This window comes from Manis javanica, chromosome 10 (genome assembly GCF_040802235.1).
Source record: "Manis javanica isolate MJ-LG chromosome 10, MJ_LKY, whole genome shotgun sequence".
Taxonomy (NCBI): Eukaryota; Metazoa; Chordata; class Mammalia; order Pholidota; family Manidae; genus Manis; species Manis javanica.
Window position 1 is genome coordinate 88,909,427 of NC_133165.1, and position 24,535 is coordinate 88,933,961.

Sequence of the window (24,535 nt, forward strand, 5' to 3'; positions counted from 1 at the left end):
TTTCCTTAATTTCTGAACTTACTTTTAGAATAAAAAAAAACAAATGGAGCACACAGTCTGTTTTGTTTTGTTTTTTTATATTTTGGGGTATTTTTGTTTATCAGTGTGTGGAATGAGTGACGTGTAGTCAGAAAATTTGGAAATGTTGTTACCTGCTCAGATGGTTAATGAAAATTACAAAAGTGCTGGATCTGAGAGAGCAGTAGATATTTCTCCACCCTTTTTTGCTCTGGTGGTTTTGTTTATTTATTTTTCCCCTTCCCTTTTAAAACAAGGAGAGTTTTAACTTTGGGTTCAGAATTGATAGCTTCTGACACTCTCTTGTTTCCTTCCCTCTGATTCAGCCTACATTTGACCACATTTAGCCTGCAGTACACACCTCCTGTGGTGGCCTGTGTTTGCATTCATCTGGCTTGCAAGTGGTCCAACTGGGAGATCCCAGTCTCAACTGATGGGAAGCACTGGTGGGAGTATGTTGATGCCACTGTGACCTTGGAACTTTTAGATGGTAAGTTTTAGAGTAAGGGACTTTGAAATCAAATACTTGCTCTTAATCTGTCACAAAGCTGGCCAAAAGTGACTTCAGATGAAAGTAGTTGAGGCTATTCTTTCTTTTATTTTATTTTATTTTGGTATCTTTAATATATACTATTATGAGCAACATTGTGGTCACTAGATTCCCCTCTTTATCAAATCCCCACCACATACCCCATTATAGTCACTGTCCATGAGCATAGTAAGATGCTGTAGAGTCTCTACTTGTCTTCTCTGTGCTATACTGCCTTCCCTGTGCCCACCCCTTTAATTACGTGTGCTAATCATAGTGCCCCTTATTCCCCTTATCCCTCCCTTCCCACCCATCCTCCCCAATCCCTTTCCCTTTGGTAACTGTTAGTCCATTCTTGGGTTCTGTGAATCTGCTGCTGTTTTGTTCCTTCAGTTTTTTCTTTGTTCTTATGAGGCTATTCTTGTTTGATTACTTCTGCCTCTCTGAGTTTTTCTTATATGTTCTGTTTCATTTGTAGAACTGACACATGAATTTCTACAAATTCTGGAGAAAACCCCCAACAGACTCAAACGAATTCGGAATTGGAGGGTAAGAATTATTGCTGTCATCTTGTGGAATAAAACCACTTTCTTTTGACCACACAGTATTCACAGTGTTCCAGAATTGGTATGTTCCCTAGGTTTGGAATTTCCCTTTTTATAATTATGCAGTAATCAGGACTTCAACTTCATAGCTTGGTTACTGGCCCAGAAATTAATAGTTGTAGCAGGATTGGTTTTGGGTTGTGCAACTCTTGTGATAGTAGTCATTTGTTCAGCAACATGAGTTGAATATTTTCTTTGTGGAGACTGTTAGGGAAAAAATGTGACTAACGAGTCAATGAGTGTTAATTTCTGGTAGAGGAAAGAGAATTACAGACTTAGAGCTGGTATCACATGTCTTTGACATTACCTGCTTTTTTTTTTTTTTAAGGTATCATTGATGAACAATCTTATGAAGGTTTCACATGAGCAACATTGTCGTTTCAACATTCACCCATATTATCAAGTTCTCCCCCACACCTCATTGCAGTCACTATCCATAAGCGTAGTAAGATGGTATAGAGTCATTACTTATCTTCCCATGCTATACTGTCTTCCCTGTGACCTACCTATATTATATTATATGACATTACCTGCTTTTTAAATGGAGTTTAGAATTTTGTTTTTGTATACAGGCTACAGTTGTATTTCAAATGTTTTTCAGTCTTACTTAGAGATAATGGAATCATTCCTTTTTCTCCACCTGAGTAGAAAGTTTGTTTAAAGTTTGTTCCCTGTATTTCTCTGAAATCAGATTGATAAGTTTAATTTCATTCTCCTGAGTTCAGTGAGTTGCAGAAATGAATTTGCCTAATGTTCAAAAGTGGCTTATGAGCATATTGGTCTTTTACTTTTAAAATCTCACCAGAATTTCTAGAATTTGCTTTGGACTAACTGCAGTCATTAGTAGTCATAAGAAGGCATAGATGTTCATGAATGAATTTTAGATGTGCACAAATTCATTTTTTATTGCCTGGTAGCACTGGTATAGATTGCTGTAACTATTTTTTTTTTTTTATAAAACACAACATAAAATTTACCCTTTTAGCAAATTTAAGTATAAAATACTATATTGATTACTATAGGCACTATGCTGTGGGTCTTATTCATCTTGTATAACTGAAATTTTGTATCCTTTGATTAATATGTGCTCCTTTCCCCCTCCCCACAGTCCCTGGCCACCACTTTTCTACTCTCCTCTTACGAGTTTGACTAGTTTAAGTTCCTCACACAAGTTAAATCATGCAGTATTTATTTTTGTGTGTCTGGCTTATTTCAGTCAGCAAAAGGTCTTCCGGGTTCATTCATGTTGTTGCAAATGGCAGGATTTCTTTCTTTTTAAAAAAACTGTGGTAAAGTACATAATGTAAGACTTACCATCTTAACCATTTTTAGGTGTACAGTTCAGTGTTATTAAATACATTCATGTTGTCATGTAATGACATTATCAGCATTATCATCCACCTGTAATGTCTTGTAAACAGTAACTTCCCATTTCCCTAGTGCCCGGCAACTACAGTTATACATTCTGTCATAAGGATTTGACTATTTTAAGTGCCTCACATAAGTGGAATTATGCAGTATTTGGTTTTATGTGTCTGGCTTATTTCACCTAGCATAATGTCCTCAAGGTTAATCCATGTTGTACCATATTGTAGAATTTTGTTTCTTTTAAAGGCTGAATAATATTTTGTTGTGTTGATGTGCCACATTTTGCTTATCCATTCATCTTTTGATGGACATCTGAGTTGCTTCTATGTTTTAGCTATTGTGAACACTGCTGTAAACATGGGTACAAATGTCTTTTCAAGACCCTGCTTTTAGTTCTTTTGGGTATATATTCAGAAGTAGAATTGTTGGATTATATGGTAGTTTTATTTTTAAGTTTTTAAGGAACTGCCAATGTTTTCTACAGCAACTGAACCATTTTACATTCCCACCAATGGTACATAAGGTTTCCATTTTCTTTACATCTTGACCACCCTTTTTTTTTCTTTTTTTGATAGTAGCCATCCTAGTTGGTGTGAAATGGTATCTCATTGTAGTTCTGATTTGTTTTTCTCTAATGATTAATGATGTTATGCATTGTCTTCTGTGCTTATTAGCCATTTGTGTGTCTTTGGAGAAATGTCTATTCAAGTCCTCTGCCCATTTTTCTATTGGATTTTTGTTGTTGAGTTTTAGGCATTCTCTCTATATTCTGGAATTGAATCCCTTATCATTTATATAATTTGCAAATTTTTTTCCCATTCTGTGGGTTACCTTTTTTACTCTGTTGATAGTGTCTTTTGATGCACAAAGTTTAAAAATTTTAATAAAGCCCAAATTTTCCATTCTTTTCTTTTGTTACCTGTGCCATTGGTGTCATATCCAAGATACTGCCAAATCCGGTGTCATGAAACTTTTATCCTAAGTTTTTTTCTAGAGTTTTATTGTTTTAGGTCTTAACATTTATTCATCTTGAATTAATTTTTGTGTGTTAGGTAAGGGTCCAACTTCATTGTTTTGCATGTGAATATCCAATATTCCCAGCACCATTTGTTGAAGAGATTGACCTTTTCCCTTTGAATGGTCTTGGCACCCTTGTCAGGAATCATTTGACCATATATGGGAGAGTTTATTTCTGGGCTCTCTATTCTGTTCCATTTGTCTATATGTCTGTCTTATGCCAGTACCACACTGTTTTGATTATAGTAACATATTAGTAAGTTTTGGAATCAAGAAGTGTGAATTCTCCAGTTTTGTTCTTCATTTTCAAGATTGTTTTGACTGTATGGGGGCTCTTGAGATTCCATATGAATTTTAGGTTTGGTTTTTCTGTTTATGCAAAAAACATCATTGGGATTTTGATAGGTGTTGCACTGAATCTGTAAATTGCTTTGGGTAATAAGCACATTTTAATAATATTAAGCCTTCAAATCCAGAACGTGGGATGAATTTATGTTGTATTTAATTTCTTTCAGCAGTGTTTTGCAGTTTTCATTGTACACGTTTTTCACCTCCTTGGTTAATTCCTAAGTACTTTATTCTTTTATTTATTTTTATTTTTTATTTTGGTATCATTGATCTACAATTACATGAGGAACATTATGTTTACTAGACTCCCCCCTTCACCAAATCCCACCGACAAACCCCATTACAGTCACTGCCCATCAGCATAGTAAGATGCTGTAGACTCACTACTTGTCTTCTCTGTTTTTTGCACAGCCCTTCCTGTGCCTCCCCCCACATTATACATGCTAATCTTAATGGCCCCTTTCTTCCCCCGCTCTCCTTATCCCTCCCTTCCCACCCATACTCTCCAGTCCCTTTCCCTTTGGTAACTGTTTTGTTCCTTCAGTTTTTCTTTCCTCTTATGCTCCACATATGAGTGAAGTCATTTGGTACTTGTCTTTCTCCGCCTGGCTTATTTCACTGAGCATAATACCCTCTAGCTCCATCCATGTTGTTGCAAATTGTAGGATTTGTTTTCTTCTTATGGCTGAATAATATTCCATTGTGTATATGTACCACATCTTCTTTATCCATTCATCTACTGATGGACACTTAGGTTGCTTCCATTTCTTGGCTATTGTAAATAGTGCTGTGATAAACAGAGGGGTGCATCTGTCTTTTTCAAACTGGGCTGCTGTATTCTTAGAGTAAATTCCTAGGAGTGGAATTGCTGGGTCAAATGGTATTTCTATTTTGAGCTTTTTGAGGAATTTCCATACTGCTTTCCACAATGGTTGAACTAATTTACATTCCCACCAGCAGTGTAGGAGGGTTCCCCTTTCTCCACATCCTCACCAGCATTTGTTGTTGTTTGTCTTTTGGATGTTGGCTATCCTTACTGGTGTGAGGTGATACCTCATTGTGGTTTTAATTTGCATTTCTCTGATGATTAGCAATGTGGAACATCTTTTCATGTGTCTGTTGGCCATCTGAATTTCTTCTTTGGAGAACTGTCTGTTCAGCTCCTCTGCCCATTTTTTAATTGGATTGTTTGCTTTTTGTTTGTTGAGGTGTGTGAGCTATTTATATATTTTGGATGTTAACCCTTTATCGGATCTGTCATTTATGAATATATTCTCCCATACTGTAGGATGCCTTTTTTGTTCTATTGATGGTGTCCTTTGCTGTACAGAAGGTTTTCAGCTTGATATAGTCCCACTTGTTCATTTTTGCTTTTGTTTCCCTTGCCCGGGGAGATATGTTCATGAAGTCACTCATGTTTATGTCCAAGAGATTTTTGCCTATGTATTTTCCTAATAGTTTTATAGTTTCATGACTTACATTCAGGTCTTTGATCCATTTCGAATTTACTTTTGTGCATGGGGTTTGAAAATGATCCAGTTTCATTCTCTTACATGTATCTGTCCAGTTTTGCCAACACCAGCTGTTGAAGAGGTTGTCATTTCCCCATTGTATATCCATGGCTCCTTTATCATATATTAATTGACCGTATATGTTTTGGTTAATATCTGGACTCTCTATTCTGTTCAGCTGGTCTGTGGGTCTGTTCTTGTGCCAGTACTGAATTGTCTTGATTACTGTGGCTTTGTAGTAGAGCTTAAAGTTGGGAAGCGAGATCCCCCCCACTTTATTCTTCCTTCTCAGGATTGTTTTGGCTATTCGGGGTCTTTGGTGTTTCCATATGAATTTTTGAACTATTTGTTCCAGTTCGTTGAAGAATGCTGTTGGTAATTTGATAGGGATTGCATTGAATCTGTAGATTGCTTTGGGCAGGATGGCTATTTTGACAATATTAATTCTTCCTAGCCAAGAGCATGGGATGAGTTTCCATTTGTTAGTGTCCTCTTTAATTTCTCTTAAGAGTGTCTTGTAGTTCTCAGACTATAGGTCTTTGACTTTCTTGGTTAGGTTAATTCCTAGGTATTTTATTCTTTTAGATGCAGTTGTGAATGGAATTGTTTTCCTGATTTCTCTTTCTGTTATTTCATTGTTAGTCTATAGGAGAGCCACAGATTTCTGTGTATTAATTTTGTATCCTGCAACTTTGCTGAATTCTGATATTAGTTCTAGTAGTTTTGGAGTGGGGTCTTTAGGGTTTTTTATGTACAATATCATGTCATCTGCAAATAGTGACAGTTTGACTTCTTCTTTACCAATCTGGATTCCTTGTATTTCTTTGTTTTGTCTGATTGCCGTGGCTAGGACCTCCAGTACTATGTTGAATAACAGTGGGGAGAGTGGGCATCCCTGTCTTGTTCCCAATCTTAGAGGAAAAGCTTTCAGCTTCTCGCTGTTCAGTATGGTGTTGGCTGTGAGTTTATCATATATGGCCTTTATTATATTGAGGTACTTGCCCTCTATACCCATTTGTTGAGCATTTTTATCATGAATGGATGTTGAATTTTGTTGAATGCTTTTTCAGCATCTATGGAGATGATCATGTGGTTTTTGTCCTTCTTTTTGTTTATGTGGTGGATGATGTTGATGGATTTTTGAATGTTGTACCATCCTTGAATCCCTGAGATGAATCCCACTTGGTCATGGTGTATGATCCTTTTGATGTATTTTTGATGTATATATTTTGTTGAGTATTTTTGCAACTACGTTCATTAGGGATGTTGGCCTGTAAGTTTCTTTTTTGGTGGGGTCTTTGCCTGGTTTTGGTATTAGGGTGATGCTGGCTTCATAGAATGAGTTCGGGAATATTCCCTCCTCTTCTGTTTTTTTGGAAAACTTTAAGGAAAATGGGTATTATGACTTCTCTGTATGTCTGATAAAATTCCAAGGTAAATCCATCTGGCCTGGGAGTTTTGCTCTTGGGCAGTTTTTTGATTACCACTTCAATTTTGTTGCTGGTAATTGGTCTGTTTATATTTTGTGTTTCTTCCTTGGTCAGTCTTGGAAGGTTGTATTTTTCTAGGAAGTTGTCTGTTTCTTCTAGGTTTTCCAGCTTGTTAGCATATAGGTGTTCATAGTAGTCTCTAATAATTCTTTGTATTTCTGTGGGGTCTGTTGTGATTTTTCCTTTCTCATTTCTGATTCTGTTGATGTGTGTAGTATAGATTCTCTTTTTCTCTTAGTAAGTCTGGCTAGGGGCTTATCTATTTTGTTTATTTTCTCAAAGAACCAGCTCTTGGTTTCATTGATTTTTTTCTATTGTTTTATTGTTCTCAATTTTATTTATTTCTTCTCTGATCTTTATTATGTCCCTCCTTCTGCTGACCTTAGGCCTCATTTGTTCTTCTTTTTCCAATTTTGATAATTGTGACTTTAGACTATTCATTTGGGATTGTTCTTCCTTCTTTAAATATGCCTGGATTGCTATATACTTTCCTCTTAGAACTGCTTTTGCTGCATCCCACAGAAGTTGGGGCTTTGTGTTGTTGTTGTCATTTGTCTCCATATATTGCTTGATCTCTATTTTAATTTGGTCATTGATCCATTGATTATTTAGGAGCAATTTGTTAAGTTTCCATGTGTTTGTGAGCCTTTTTGCTTTCTTTGTACAATTTATTTCTAGTTTTATGCCTTTGTGGTCTGAGAAGTTGGTTGTTAGAATTTCAATTTTTTTGTATTTACTGAAGCTCTTTTTGTGGCCTAGTATGTGGTCTATTCTGGAAAATGTTCCATGTGCACTTGGGAAGAATGTGTATCCTGTTGCTTTTGGATGCAGAGATCTATAGATGTCTATTAGGTCCATTTGTTCTAGTGTGTTGTTCAGTGCCTCCGTGTCTTTACTCATTTTCTGTCTGGTGGATCTATCTTTTGGAGTGAGTGGTGTGTTAAAGTCTCCTAAAATGAATGCATTGCATTCTATTTCCTCCTTTAGTTCTGTTAGTATTTGTTTCACATATGCTGGTGCTCCTGTGTTGGGTGCATATATAGGTGCATATATATTTATAATGGTTATATCCTCTTGTTGGACTGAGCCCTTTATCATTATGTAATGTCCTTCTTTATCTCTTGTTACTTTCTTTGTTTTGAAGTCTATTTTGTCTGATACTAGTACTGCAACACCTGCTTTTTTCTCCCTGTTGTTTGCATGAAATATCTTTTTCCATCCGTTTACTTTTAGTCTGTTCATGTCTTTGGGTTTGAAGTGAGTCTCTTGTAAGCAGCATATAGATGGGTCTTGCTTTTTTATCCATTCTATTACTCTGTGTCTTTTGATTGGTACATTCAGTCCATTTACATTTAGGGTGATTATTGAAAGATATGTACTTATTGCTGTTGCAGGCTTTAGATTCATGGTTACCAAAGGTTCAAGGTTAATTTTCTTACTACCTCAGAGTCTAACTTAACTCACTTAATATGCTGTTACAAACACAATCTAAAGATTCTTTTTTTTTTTCTCCTCCTTTTTCTTCTTCCTCCATTCTTTATATATTAGATATCATATTCTGTGTTCTTTGTCTATCCCTTGATTGACTTTGGGGATAGTTATTTTAATTTTGCATTTGTTTAATAATTGGCTGTTCTACTTTCTTTACTGTGGTTTTGTTACCTCTGGTGACAGCTATCCCGCCTTAGGAACACTTCCATCTGTAGCAGTCCTTCCAAAATAGACTATAGAGATGGTTTGTGGGAGGTAAATTCTCTCAGCTTTTGCTTCTCTTGAAATTGTTTAATCCCTCCTTCAAATTTAAATGATAATCTTGCTGGATAAAGTAAGCTTGGTTCCAGGCCCTTCTGCTTCATTGCATTAAATACATCATGCCACTTCCTTCTGGCCTGTAAAGTTTCTGCTGAGAAGTCTGATGTTAGCTTGATGGGCTTTTTCTGGTATGTGATCTTATTTCTCTCTCTGGCTGCTTTTAATAGTCTGTCCTTAATCTTGATCTTTGCCAGTTTTATTATTACATGTCTTGGTCTTGTCTTCCTTGGGTCCCTTGCATTGGGAGATCTGTGCACCTCCATTGCCTGAGAGACTATCTCCTTACCCAGATTGGGGAAGTTTTCAGCAACTACCTCCTCAAAGACACTTTCTATCCCTTTCTGTCTCTCTTCCTCTTCTGGTACCCCTATAATGCGAATATTGTTCTGTTTGGATTGGTCACACAGTTCTCTCAATATTCTTAGAGATTCTTTTTTCTCTCTGTGCCTCAGCTTCTTTGTATTCCTCTTCTCTAGTTTCTATTTCATTTATCATCTCCTCCACCGTATCCAACCTGCTTTTAATACCCTCCATTGTGCTCTTCAACAATTGGATCTCCGACCTGAATTCATTCCTGAGTTCTTGGGTGTCTTTCCATACCTCCATTAGAATGTTGATGATTTTTATTTTGAACTCCCTTTCAGGGAGAGTCACGAGGTCCCTGTCATTTAAATCTTTCTCTGAAGTTGTCTTACTCTGGACCAGGTTACTTTGGCGTTTCAGAGTTATATATGGCGCCCTCTCGTGTCCAGTAGCTCTACTCTGGAGCTGCTCAGCCCCTGAAGCAATGTTGGGGGTCGCAGGGGAGCAGTATTGGTACCTGGGGGGAGGAAAGAGCTGTTTCCTGCTTTCCTGCAGCTATGCCTGTCTCCACTGCCTGAACCAGTGGGCCGAGCACATAGGTATAAGCTTTTGTCCCAGAGCAGCCGGATATGGATGCCTACTTTCCACAAGCGGCTGGAATCCCAGTGTCTCCAGGAATTCTGCCTGTATTAGCTTTCCAACCCCTTAATCACCCGAGTATCATGAAAGCACCATGAAACATAGGTTTATGCTCCCAGAGCAGATCTCCAGAGCTAGGTATTCAGCAGTCCCAGGCCTTGCACTCCCTCCCTGTTCCATTTCTCTTACTCTGCCGGTGAGCTGGGGTGGGGTAAGGGCTTGGGTCCTGCTGGGCCATGGCACTGATATGTTACCCTGTTCTGTGAGGTCTGCTCTTTTCTCCAGGTGTGTGCAGTCTGGCACTGTCCTCTTTCCTGTTACTCTCAGGATTAGTTGCACCAACTGTATTTTCTAATTGTATACGGTTTTAGGAGGAAGCCTCTGTCTCTCCTCTCATACCGCCATCTTTAATCCCTTCAGTTTAGATACCTTTTATTTCTTTTTCTTGTCTACTTGATTTGATGATAATTTCCAGTACTGTGTTGAAAGTTGGCAACCTTGCCTTATTCTAAATCTTAGAGGAAAAGCTTTCAGGTCTTTCACAATGGAGTATGAAGTTTGCTCTTGGTTTTTCATGATATGGCTTTTATTATGTTGAGGTATTTCCTTCTTTCTTTGTTGAGTTTTCATCATGAAAGGCTGTTGAATTTTGTCAAATGCTTTTTCTGCATCAGTTGAGAAGATCATGTGGTTTTTTGTTTTGTTGTGTTTGTCTGGCATATTACATGGATCAGTTTTCATATGTTGAGTCATCCTTGCATTCCCGAAATAATTCCCACTTGTTCATGGCTTGTAATACATTTAAAATGCTACTGAATTCAGTTTGGTGCTACTTTATTGAGAAATTTTGCATCAATAGTCATAATGGATATTGGCCAGTTTTCTTGTAGTAATTTTGTGTGGCATTGGTATCAGGGTAATACTGGCCTCAGAATGAGTTGAGAAGTATTCCCTCCTCTTTAAATTTTTGGGAGTTTGAAAAGGATTGGTATATTCTTTAAATGTTTCACAGTATTCACCAGTGAAGCTGTCAGAACCAGGTGTTTTCCATGTTGGAGATTTTTTGTTTCTGATTGAAATTGCCTTACTAGTTGCAGGTCTATTCAGATTTTGTATTTCTTCAGATTTTGTCTTGGTAGCTTTTATGTTTCTAGGAATTTATCCATTTCATCTAGATTATCCAATTAGTTGGTGTATAATTAGTATTCCTAAAATTCTTTGTTACAGTAGACTTGGTAGCAGTGTCTCCCATTTTTTGTATCTGATTTACCTAGTTTGAGTCTTCTGTCTTTTTTTCTTAAGTCCATCTAGCCAAGGGTTTATTTTACTGATATTTTCAGAGAACTGACTTTTGGTTTAATTGTTTTTCTCTATTCAATTTTCTATTTTGTTTATTGCTGCTGCAGTCTTTATTATTTCCTTCCTTCTGATTGCTTTGGGTCTTTGTTTTTCTTTTTCCAGTTCCTTAAGTTCTAAAGTTAGTTAATTTGAGATCTTGTTTTTTGATGAAAACGTTTATAGCTCTAAGTTTCTTGCTTAGCACCATTTTCACTGTGTCCCATGGGTTTTGATATGTTGGGTTTTTGTTTCCATTTATTCCTAGGTATTTTCTAATTGTCTTTTTAATTTTTTCTTTGATCCATTGGCTGTTTAAAATTGTGTTTAATTTCTACAATTTTGTGTATTTTTCTAGTTTTTCTGTTGTTACGGATTTCTAACCATTTCCCATTGTGGTCAGAAAAGATAATTTGTATGATGTTTGTCTTTCAAATATTTATTGAGTCTTAGTTTGTGGCTTACTTAACGGGTCTATCCATGTGGTCTGTTGTATAACATGAAAATGTTCCCTGTGAACTTGAAGTTGCTGGGTACAGTGTTCTGTGTATGTCTGTTAGATCTAGTTAGTTTATTTTTTAGGTCCTCTATTTCCTTATCTTCTGTCTGGTTGTTTTATCCATTGTTTTGAGTGGGATATTGAAGAGTCCAGCTATTCTTCTAAAACTTTCTGTTTCTCCCTTCAACTCTGTTAGTTTTTGCTTCCCATATTTTGATGGTTTGTCATTAGGTGTGTAAGTGTTTATTTATAATTGTATCTTATTGCTCTTTTGAGTCTTTTATTAATATGTAATGTTGTTCTTTGTTCCTTGAAAGCTTTTGGTTTAAAGTATATTTTGTCTGATAATCAGTACAGCCTCCCTTGCTCTCTTTTGGTTACTGTTTGCATGGTGCATGTTTTTCTTCCCCTTCACTTTTGACCTCTGAGTCTTAGGACCTCAGTTGCTTGTAGAGGGCATGTAATGTTTTTATCCATTCTGACAATCTCTGTTTTCATTGGAGAGTTTAATCCTTTTACAGTTAAAGTAATTATAGATAAGGAAGTACTTCTGTCAAAATGCTATTTGTTTTCTAAATATTTTAGGTTTTTGTCCTTCATTTCCTGCATGACTGTCTTCTTTTGTGTTTAGCTAATTTTTTAAGTGAAAATTTTAAATTCTCTTATTTCCTTTTGTGTATATTCTATAGCTATTTCTTTGTAACACCATAGAGATTACATTTAACATCCTAAAGTTATAATAATTTGAATTTATATCAGTTTAATTTCAATAACTTATAAAACTTCATTCCTTTATAGTTGTGTCCTCACCCTTTTTGGTTGTTGCTGTCACAAAATTATATCTTTACATAATATGTGCCCCAAAACATAAACTAATAATCCTTTTAAATACATTAAGGTTATACAGAAAATAGGATTTGAGTTACAAACCAAAGCTATAGTAATACTAGCTTTTGTTTTTTTCCCTAAAATGTATTACTCTTTTAAGTCATGTAGAAAACAAAAAGTGCAGTTACAAACCATTGTTATAGTAGTAGTAGCTTTTTAAGCTACTACTTTGTTTACCTTTATTGAGATCTTTATTTCTCCATGTAGCTTCAAATTACCGGCAAATCTCCTTTCATTTCACAGGACCCCTTAGCATTCTTCTAAGCCTGGTCTAGTGGTCATGAACTCTCAGCTTTTTTCTGGAAATGTCTTAATTTCTTCCTCATTTTTGGTGGACATTTTTGTTAGATATAGGATTCTAGTTGACAGTGTTAATACCGGTTTGACAGTATTTTTCATTTAGCACTTGGAATATTTGGTCCACTATCTTCTGACCTCCAAAGTTTCTGATGAGAAATCTCATGATTTTATTGAGGATACCTTGTACATGAGGATTCACTTCTCTCTTGCTGATTTCAAGATTCTCTCTTTGGCTTTTGAAAGTTTGATTATAATGTTTCTTGGTGTGTGTCTGAGTTTATCTTACTTGGGGTTCGTTGAGTTTCTTGAATGTTTGTCTTCGTGTCTTTCATCAAATTTGGGAATTCTTCAGCCATTATTTTTTTGTATATTCTCTCTCTCTCTCTCTCTCTCTCTCTTTCTCTCTTGCTTGCTCCTCCTTCTGGAACCTTCTCATGGTGCATGTGCTGGTCCATTTGACTGTGTCCCATTGGTCCCTTAGACTCTGTTTATTTGCTGCAGCTTCTTTCGTTCTGTTCCTGAGACTTGATACTTTCCATTGTCCTATCTTCAGGTTGGCTGATGCTTCCTTCTGCCTGCTGAAATCTGCCTTTGAATATCTCCAGTAAATTTTTTCATTTTAGTTACTGTACTTTTCAGCTCCAGAAATTCTTTTTGGCTTCTTTTTAGGTTTTCTGCATCCTCATTGATATTTCCATTTTGTTCATAGATCATTTTCTCGACTCTCTTCACATCTTCCTTTAGTTTTTTGAGTATCTTTAAGGGAGTTATGTTGAAGTTTTTGTGTAGTATATCTGCCATCAGGTCTTTTTCAGGGTTAGTTTCAGTATTTTTTTTACCTTTGAATGGGCCATACTTCCCTGTTCTTTATGTGCCTTGGATTTTTTTTATTGAACACTGGGTATTTATAAATACAGTAACTCTAGAAATCAGAATCTCTCCCTTCCCCAGGGTTTGCTGTTTTTGTTAGTGTTTTTGGTTATTTGGGGGGAAGCACTTGATTGTTGTAATCCTGAGGACAACCTGAGGTATAAGCTTAAGGTCTTTTCTGAGTCTTTCCTAGCATATGTGTGGTCACTTCCTAATTTTTCTTGTTTATGCAGTTGCTTTTGAATGTCCTACTCTTTAATGTCTGGCTCTTAAAAGGGAAAAAAGCAAAGAAAAGAAGTGGGGGAAGAAAGCATGCTGGCTTTTAAACTCTGGAAGTCAGTTCAGCCAGAAGGGGTGGGGCTTGCATCTACAAGCAGAGATGGGGCAATAGTGGATGCCTGCCTCTTTGTCTCTACCTCTGTAGTCAGAAGCAACAATCAGGGATCAGAGCACAGAGCCCTGATATTTGGTGGGTAGAGTCTTTTTTGTTGGGCCTGGTTGCCCTAAGGTACATGTAAGCCATTCTAGGAACAGGTTTACAGTTGCTTGCTACATGACTGCGGGTAGGAGATGGGTAGTTACTATTGAGGTGAAATTGACAGAAATTAACCCTGATTTACTGCCCAGAGCTTACCCTGGAAGTGTCAGGCCTTCAACCAGACTCCAGAGTTTCAGAATAGTTACCTCAGAGAGATTCTGTCAGTGAAGTTGTTTAGGTGGGGAGAGGGATTCCATGTACTTACTACTCCGCCGTCTTCCCAGAATCCTCTTCCTCCCTTTTTAAGGCTAAATAATTTTACATTGGATGTATATACATTTTCTTTATCTTTTCATCTGTCAGTGGATACTTGGGTTGCATCTGTATCTTTGCTGTTGTGAATAATGCTGCAGTGAACAAGGGAATGCAGATCTCTCTGAGATCTTGTTTGTGATTCTTGATTAAAGAGTAAAATATTACTTCTTCTGATGACTGTAATTATCAATCTCATGTTAGAGTAGACGCCTGCTTACAGACTATCTAAAAATTCCAGGGTCACAGCCAGCAGTCTCCTCATTTCAGTGTTTTTTCCATTTAATAAATTACCTGGAGTGAACAGATGTCATTTGCTTCATTCTAGGCCTGCCAGGCTCCCCAGAAAACAAAAGCAGATGACCGAGGAGCAGATGAAAACACTTCGGAGCAGACAATCCTCAACATGATTTCTCAGAGCTCTTCAGATACAACTATTGCAGGTTTAATGAGCATGTCAAGTACTTCTACTACAAGTTCAGTGCCTTCCCTTCCTACTCCTGAAGAGTCATCCAGCAACTTAAGCAATGTGGAAGTGTTGCCGACTGAGTGCTGGCTGCCTTCCCAACCTCCTTTTAAACTAGAACCTGCTCATCAGACTAGTGAGAATTTAGCACTTGTTGATCATTCCTTGCAACAGGACAGTTCAAATGTGTTTATTCCCCAGAAGCAGAATAGTAAGAGTGTGCCGTCAGCTAAAGTGTCACTGAAAGAATACCGTGCAAAGCATGCGGAAGAGTTGGCTGCCCAGAAGAGGCAATTGGAGAATATGGAAGCCAATGTGAAGTCACAATATGCATATGCTGCCCAGAATCTCCTGTCTCACCATGATAGCCATTCTTCAGTCATTCTGAAAATGCCCATAGAGGGCTCAGAAAACCCTGAACGGCCTTTTCTGGAAAAGGCTGACAAAGCAGCTCTCAAAATGAGAATCCCAGTGGCAGTTGGAGATAAAGCTGCCTCTTCAAAACCAGAGGAGATAAAAATGCGCATTAAAGTCCATGCTGCAGCTGACAAGCTCAGTGCTATAGATGACGGTGTCACAAAGAGCCAAGAGCACAAAGAAAAGCACAAGACTCATCCATCTAATCATCATCATCATCACAATCACCACCCAAACAATCACTCTCACCAACAGCTTCCTATTGGTACTGGGAACAAACGTCCAGGTGATCCAAAACATAGTAGCCAGACAAGCACCTTAGCACACAAAACCTATAGCTGGTCTAGTTCTTTCTCTAACAGTTCTACTCGTAAAAGGGGCCCCCCTGAAGAGACTGGAGGGGCAGTGTTTGATCATCCAGCCAAGATTGCCAAGAGTACTAAATCCTCTTCCATAAATTTCTCCTTCCCTCCCCTTCCTACAGTGGCCCAGTTGCCTGGGCATAGCTCAGACATGAGTGGCCTTTCTTTTTCACAGCCCAGCTGTAAAACTCGAGTTCCTTATATGAAACTCGATAAAGGGCGCACTGGAGCCAATGGTCACAATGCAGCCCAGACGATAGACTATCAAGATACTGTGAATATGCTTCACTCCCTTCTCAGTGCCCAGGGTGTTCAGCCCACTCCACCCCCTGCGTTTGAATTTGTTCATTCCTATGGAGAATATCTGAATCCACGGGCTGGTGGAATGTCCTCCAGATCTGGTAATACAGACAAACCCCGGCTACCACCTCTACCATCAGAACCTCCTCCACCACTTCCACCCCTTCCTAAGTAAAAAAAGAAAAAGAAGAGGAAAAGACTTATGTGAAAACACATACTTTTTTTTTTTAACTACTGATTCTGGACTAAGAAAATTACTTCCCTTATGAAATACATCACCCTTCTTGGACTAGGGAATAAATACTGAGGTGTAGGTGGGAGGGTGGTAAAGGGGCTTGGTTATTATATCTACTGCCTCAGAAATTTATTTTATTATAGTTTTTACTGGTATTAGAGAGGTGAGAATGTGTTGAAGCTGTGAAGGATTAAGAATACTTTATTCTTGGCCTCTCCACCTCCTAATTAGGTTGATTAGAGTTAGTATCTTCCCTCTTCTTGCCAGGACTGAAATATGGAAGGTTTGTTTATCAAACACTTGTGGATCCTTTTGGTGTTTAATATATCAGAAGAGAGGAAGTGTTTAAACATCAAAATCTTTTAAGAGACTTAAAAAAAATAATTTAAAGAAAGTAAGTTATCTGTTTAGTTTTTATATATAATTGGGGAGGGAATAAGGATATTACTGTGTGTATAAGATACATAGCAGTGACTTCTGGGGGGTGGGATTCAAGGGTTGGGGGGATGTGCAAGGGGAATGGAGTGTTTGACTTTTGGCCATGAGTTCTGAGATAGGCTCCAGCCACTTGAAGTGTTGAGACCTTTAAGTATGTATGTGAGTGTGGGTATGTGTGTTTTTAAGTGTGTGTAAAACCATGTTCACACCCTGTCCCTCACCATTCTCACTTCCCAACAGTCTACTAGAGAGAACATGGTGTGGCCTTTAGAATGTAAAGGAAGGAAGAGGCATGTATTTAACATGTATTTTCCCTGGTCTTTATGTTGTAGTTGAGTGGTAGCCTTCTAAATTATAGTTGGGGCAAGTGCAGCCAATGGCCTCACTCTGGATGCCATCATAAAAACTTCTTTTTTAACCTTTACCCTTTTTCAAAGATGGGGATGAGGAAGGAGGATTGGAGAGCAAGGCCAGCTTCTGTCCTACAGAATTGGGTGTGTCTTTTTCAAGTCTGGCTTTGGGAAAATGTTTAAGAGCATCCTCTGTGAAAGCCCGGACTATATATGAGAATTCTTCTGGGAGAAGCCATGCAGCTAGAAGATACTGAAAACAACAGAATTATGATTGGGAATTCTTAGGATATTTTATTTTAAATTACATTATAATGCAAGACTTGTTTTTTATTTGTGTATATGAAGGGAAACACCTGCAGCCTCAATTTTTGCGGCCCATACAACTTCAGAGATTGGAGCTTGTGAATTTAACAGTACTGGTGTCATGAGGGTGAGCAGGCTGAGCCCACAGATACTGTTAATGTTCAGATTGTCCACCTTTGGGAGCTTTAGCTTCTAGGCACAGGATTTTCAGGAGATATCTAAAAGCCTTTAAAAAATATCAATCAGGAGTCCTATTTTTAGGGATGTTTGATTATCCCAAATTTTAGGAGTGAACATTTTGTTGAGGAAGGAAATCTTCCAAGAGGCTAGAAAATTCTAAGCCAAGTTGTCTTTAACTAAAAATGCCATCAAGCCACAGATCATTTGGAGTAATATTCTTGGTCTTCATGGCATTTTTTGGTGTGGAAAAGATGATGGAAATTGAATTTGTCTTCTAGTTTTTAATGCATCTTCCTTCACACCAAATATTCTTTATAGAGAAGATGAATTTTTTTTTCATTGGAAGTCATAGGAAGGTAGGAGTTGTGCTGCTACTTGCCAGGAAGAGGTTGGGGAAAAACTGAGGCAGCTGGAATTGATGGTGCATTAACCTAATATGAGAAGGAATTTGTACAGTAAACCTTAAGGTGAATTAGCATCCTGTGTCTCTGCTTATTTGAACTGTCTGGAGTACTTGCCATTGCTATGTAAATAAGCTCTTTGCTGACCTATAAACTGTAATATTCTGGACTTGGAATGTCACTTCATTTCTATAGATGGCATTTTTCTCCTTGATATTTTCTGTGTTGTTCTCGGTAATTGATAGATGTGTTTACTAAATTTAGGCTTTCTAATTGTCTAGATTTTGTTTGTTGGAGTCTCCTTTTCTTCCTGAACTTCCCAAAAGGTTTAGTTTGTATCTGTATCTTTGTGGAATTGATGATCACTGATTTGATGATGAAAATGTCTTTTCCAGCTTTCAGTTTTTCACACCAAATGTCATTATTTCTAATGATATGCACTCTCATATACATAGCCACTTGGCCTCATAGCAGTTCTCCATGGCATGGAGTTGGTTGCTTAGAACTTTGTCAGGAGTAAACTAGAAAAAAGTGTTTATTAAAGCCGAAGAGCTGCATTATGCTGCACAGTCTGGCCTTTGCACTAGTACATCATTGCTGATACAGATCAACTTAGGGACTTTACTATATTAAGGCCTCCTGATGCTGTTTTAAGTTACCTGCAGTATCTGCTTTTAGACTTATGCATGTCTGGGCTCTCTCTGAAGTTGCTGCATTGTCTTTGGGCTAGTAGATGTGCCTGTTAGGTAGCATGGCTGTTAAGTCCAAATTCCATAAACTTAGGCTTCAAAGGGTTGTGTGGTTTCTAAACTGTGTCTTCTCTACCCTCACACCTTCAGAGGGTGAGAAATGGGGATTTGTACAGCGAAAGTTAGTCTAGTAAATGGCTTTTTTTCCCCCCGACTTTTAAACCTAGACTATCAAGGATATATGTGGTAAAACAGGTCTGTCTGGAGCCTCAGGTTCTGTAAATCGTGCTCCTAAAACTTTGCTTGCCCCTCATGTTGGTAAAAAAATGCCTGTGGATTGTCCTTGGGGCTTTTAGTCAGATGTCTGTGTTTCTGTTAGCCGAACTCCAGTGAAGCATTAATCTAAAAGCTATATTGGTCTTCTGAAGTATCAGTTATGCTTTCTGGGTTTAGAAAGTGCTTAGGAATTAGTCTAGTGTGTTTCCATATCTGAGACCCCCAGCTTCCTCTTTTTTAAAAAGCGATTTTAGTGTTTGATTTAATATATCCTTTTTCATAGTTCTGTGTTATTGGCTTCACCAGTGTTGATAGAGAAAATTTAAATCTCCAGTTGGAAGCAGCAATGGATCAGGATATAGAAATAAATCATGGTAACATCAGTGCTGAATGTCCTTAAACCTCTGCTGCCTAATTCCCTGTATTGAAAATGCATACCCTTCATACTTTGCATCTGGACAAAGGCAATTAGAGGAGTCTTATCCTGGTATGATTGGGTTTTCAACATACTGTGTTTTCCACAGAAACACAGGAACAGTGGGGCTTGGATCTGATTAATTTTTGAAAAGGATTATTTGCTGATGAATTATTTTCTAATAAATGCTAGGAAAAGGGAGATTCTAGAACATCTTGGAAGTTGGGATACAAATATTATTGTCTTGGGTTTGGGAGAATTAAAGCAGTCTATGCAACCCTTCACATGGTGAGAAATAAGCCCTCCACAGCCCCACTAAGGTTTCAGTATCTTTGATACCTCTCCAGATTTCTTGTGTTGCTGCTTGTTAACAACCCAACTGAGTGTTTGCTCCTGATGGTTTAAGAAACGTTCATGTTGTATCACACTGTCAGGTTTTATTTTGTCTTTTTCTTCTTCTGTAGATGTGAATTTAAAACAAGTATGGTATTGTAATCCAATCAAATGGAGTGGTCTGGAAAGAGAATTATTTTTTAAATGGGAGGTCCTTCCATTTTAATGTTTCTGAAGTTTTTAATATGAACTTGGCATTGGAAAAGGGAGGGAAAGAAACTGAATGTTTACCAAAAATCTGTGTCTACTTCCCCTTTATGTGAGTTTGTATTCATGGTTGAATGAAAAGGAGAGAAAGACTCTTGAGTTTTCTGTTGCCATGTTAAACATGGAGAGGGATGCTTGACAGCATGCTAATTGAAGCCAGAGAAAGTATGTCTCCATCAGGTCATCAGAAACTCTTCAGCCAAAAGCTGAGAACCAAACTGATTAGTGGTTGATCACACTGGAATTGGTTATAAGATATAAGTGCTGGCTGGGTTAAACACCCAGGGAAAAGGATGCAGTAGCCTAACTTAGTGTTAACCTGTGATTCTGGGTTTGAAACTGACTTTTCCTTATCCTACTCCACACACCTAAAACTCTTTTCTTATTAGACCAAAGAGCAAAGAAGAAGAAGAAGAAAAAACTAGTAAAACACCTTACCAATCTATGTCACTCAGGTACAATTTTGTGGTAATATTTTTGCCTGCTTTCTTTGTATTGCTCTTAAGAGCTCTTTGTCAGCATTTTATTCTGCTGTTGCCTCTATCCTCCTTGGGGCATCTCAGTTCTGGATGCTACCCCTGGGATCTCTACTGCTGTTCAGTGAGTGGTAGGATGTAAGGGACCATTACAGTAAGGGCTCTTTGTAAAAATTTCAAAAAAAATTTTTTTAAATTTAAAAATGGATGCTGTATACATTTTATAGTCTGGCTATCAGTTTGATATCTTGCTGTCAAGTATGTTTCTCAATCTGTATCCATCCCATCAATAAATGTTAATGATATAAAACACTCATCTGTGTACTGAGTCTTCATATTAGTCTTTAACTGTCGTTTTATTGATATCATTATTTTTGTTTTAGTTTTGGTAGCAGTATGTACTTGTTATTGTACAAGAACCTGGGGAAATTGAGTTGATTGGAAAGACCTGAGATTTTATCACTGTGAACCTGATTAGTATAGAGAATGATGGGAAACATAGTATTTATAGTGTATACTATAGACAGTATAGAGGTGATGGGTTTTTCAGAGGGGGAAAAAACCCTCATTCTATATTGTTACATGGATTCCTGAAAGAGTAACTGGGATACACAAAATACAGCCCTAGTAGATGATAACAACACATACTGCTTATCTAACAAGCACCATTAACATGATTCATAATTTTATCCTTGGCTCTGCGAAAAATCTGAAATGTTGGTATAGATATAGCAGCACGTTTGGAAGAAGAAAATCGCATTCTTGGTGGTGCCTGGAAAAATTCATAGTGAGTACTCAGCCTTTTTCTGGGATATAAAACCATACACACAAGGCAAATCTTTTAAATTACACATTGAAAGGAAAAGAATTTTTATGCTAAAATACTCCAAAACTAACACAAAGTTAGTAGTAGCTACAGTTAAAAAGCTCCAAAGGGAAAAAAAGATTAATTTAACAGAATGATACCTGTGAAAAAAGATGAATTCTGTTCATTCCTTCCATTTTCTAAAATAAGATAATTTAAGATTTTTGCTGTACCTCTCTTGAAATTTGTGTAAGTTGCTGACATTTTAGGAATTCTAGTTTAGTTTGAATGGGAAAGAAAAGCAGTAAATGAATGTGGAAATGGACGATACTACAAAATAATGAAATTTAGTGATTTGCCTTTGTTAAGAGTTAATATCAATTGTGTCATCTTTGGGAATAGATGAGGTATAAATCAGTGTAAGGGTTGTGTACAACTGGATCCCCAGTTAAAGGGTTTGTTAAACTGATAAAGAGCCAGGCTTCAACTTATGATCAATACCTATGTCATTGTGCTCCCTGATGCTCTGACAGCCAGTAAGATTGGCTTGATCTTTACCATTCAATGTTCTCTAGTAAGTTTGAAGCTCCTCCTATGACTTACTTGGATTTCCTTAGAGGCTTGTATTTACTGTAATCTCTAGCTCTGGGGCCTACTTCTGAATTAATTTGTCTTACAGATTGTCACACATGTGCTACCTCTGTGTGTGCACATGTGCTACCTTTTTTGCATTGTGGAATCCAACCTCTTATTTCACATAACACTCAGGACCATCAGATTCCAAAAAACCAGAGTGATGAAAGAAAATAAGACAAAATTGAATGCTAGATACTCCTTTTCTAAAAAGCAGTTTCAGGAACTTCCCTGCCTTTCATTTATTCCTTCACCAGAAAATTGTACCTTCCAAGTATTACATACTAAAGAGTACTGATGAGAATATGGCAATAGACAGAACAAGCATCCTGCCCTTGTGGAACTTATATTCTAGTTGCAGGGGAAACAAAACAATATATTCAATAAGTACTTTGAAGAAATAAGTACTTTGCAGGGAAGGAAGGCTAGGGAGTGTGTGTATGTGTGTGTGTGTAGGTAAGCAGAGATTTTGAAATTGGAAATAAGATGGCTAGGGAGGAAGACCTCATGAAGTTATAATTCAGCGAAGACCTGAAAGGTTTGAGAGAGTAGGCTATGGGAAGAGTTGGGGTAAGATCATTGCAGGAAACAACTGGATAGGTTCTAGGGTGAGAACATGCTGGCATGTTTGAGAAACAGCGAGGCGGTCAGTGTAGCTAGTACGGAGATGAAGAGGGGAGAGTAGTAAATGGGGTTAGAGAGGCAATGGAAGGCTAGATACTGTAAGACCTTTTAAACCACTGTAAAGATAGTGAAATCGGGCACCACTGAAAAATTTGAGATGTGATGTAGCTTAAGTTTCAGTGTTCATTTGGGCTGTGTATTGAAAATGGATTGTAGGGGTCAAGGGTAAGGAGGTAAGGAGGCTTTCACAGTGATTAAGGTGAAAGAGGAGAGTAGCTTGGATTAGGTTGGAAGTGCTAAAAATGAGAGTTATGTATCTTGAAGTTGGAGCCAGTAGGTTGGAAGGTTGGAAGAGAAGGCAAGGATGATTCCTGGTATTTGGCCTCACTGGAAAGATGGAGTTGTCATCCTGAGATGAGGATAACTGCTAGAAGAGCAGGAATTTGACATTCATTCATTCTCTTTCTCATCACTCCCCCTTTTCTCTAGAATAGCCCCCAAAACTCCAAATTCTCAAAAATTCTCTTTCAAGAATTCATCTTTCCAACCTCAGTACAGCCTCAGGTCTACTTCAACCTATTAATAGTTAGCAAAATATTCGGTGGGTTAAAAACAGGTAACTACTCTGTTAAATAGCACAAAGAATTTGGCAAAATCTTGACCCTTTAATAATATCTGCCCCTTCCCCATTTAGAAGGAGGTGGCTCTAAATAGTCATTTTTTAATCTTGGGCTTAGCAGGAGGATTTTTTTTTCAACCAAGACCTTCAGTTAGACCCTCTAGTGGAAGAAAGTCTTTGTTGCATTCCTATCTAGTCCTTAATGCCTCTCTATTGTTCACTGTAATTTTAATATTAAGTAATTTTATCAAGTTAATAAATTGAATTATTAATAAATAATAAAGCTATACTTTTAATGTTCCTTTTTGGTATTACTACACTTGGTTGAATGTCTAATTCCCATATTTTGAGTTCGAATTTAAAGTTTGAGTGATAGGGTGTTTATAATAAATGTTTTCTTTGTGCCCCTGCTTAAGGTTGGAGTGTTTGCTTATGCATATAAATCATAGTTGCTATTGATATTATGTTTGTATTGCATCCATAATCCCAAACTGCTTCAGAATGTTTACTCCAAAAGAGAGGGTTATCTCTCTTGTTCTCAGATATTCCCAGTGCCTGGGATTTACGTGTTCAATAAATATTTGCTTAATGAATGAATTTCAGGAAAGGCCTTCCAGGGCTGCACTAATCATTGGAAAGGCACCTCTCCTGCCCACCCAAACCCCCATTTTTGTTTTAATCCTTTCTTGTGCCTAAACTGACTACTGTTCTTGAGCACTGTAGAGTCTATGCTTGCTTCTGCTGTGAATCATGCTTACCTACTCACTAGTAGTGGAGAAAGATAATAACAGCAGGTAAGGGAGCTTGGGAAGGTTGGGATGCAAAAAACATCCAGAAGTGTCATGGGGAGAAAGTGTTGGTTCATTTCTAGGAGTGAAGGAGATGAAAGAAGAGAGAAACTTTTAATTAAAAATTACTTAAAGGCGAGTATCATAATTTTTCCAAGTGGTAAAGATACCTCAAGACAAATGTAGGGCATAGAAGCCACAGGGCATAAATCTGCAAAGAAGTAAAAAGCTAACCTTTTCAAACAATATTGCTTCTCTCTCACTTTCCAACTTTACATTTCCCTGTATGGCCCCGGAAGATGACTGGTTAGCCAGAGATGGGTAAGATTCCTCAAGGGAGGAACAACCTAAGACAGGCACAGTTGCAGGGGGGCCATCAGGTGAGAATTTGGGGATCAACAGAGGTGAGGCTTAGAACCTCACCCCCCTGTTTTGAGAGAAATCTGCATCCGTGGATGTTTTGTTGCCCTTGTCTAGCTTGGATTAATACTTAGTCTAGAGGCACACACCTGATCATCTACATTTGCCCTCTTCCAGCACTAAACTATGTTTTCTACCTTTATCTTGCATCTACCTACCACTTCAGTATTTTATTAAAAAAAAAAATAATAATAATAAGGGAGAAATGTGGGATTTACATATAAATCAAGTATAAAAATCAAACGAATATTCACATTTGACCTGATTGTTTATAGTTCATAATGCGTGATCAAAACCGAAAGTTTCTGTGATGACTGCCCTTGCACTGTTCACCATGTAAAAACTTATGCACTATGTAAGAATATGTTCACCATGTAAGAACTTGTTCGTTATGCTTCAGAAGATTGGAGACT

The 24,535-nt window shown here is 37.6% G+C and overlaps 1 protein-coding gene across 1 annotated transcript in view; it reads left to right on the forward strand.

Annotated features, from left to right (window-relative positions):
• Nucleotides 1–20,545, forward strand: part of CCNT1 (cyclin T1) — a 31,037-nt gene extending 10,492 nt beyond the window's left edge. The window contains exons 7-9 of the mRNA XM_017640096.3: nucleotides 345–508; nucleotides 1,026–1,096; nucleotides 14,651–20,545. Coding sequence (XP_017495585.1) covers nucleotides 345–508; nucleotides 1,026–1,096; nucleotides 14,651–16,042 — 1,627 coding nt within the window. The 3' untranslated portion in view covers nucleotides 16,043–20,545. The remainder of the gene's footprint in view (nucleotides 1–344; nucleotides 509–1,025; nucleotides 1,097–14,650) is intronic.
• The last annotated feature ends 3,990 nt before the right edge of the window (nucleotides 20,546–24,535 follow it).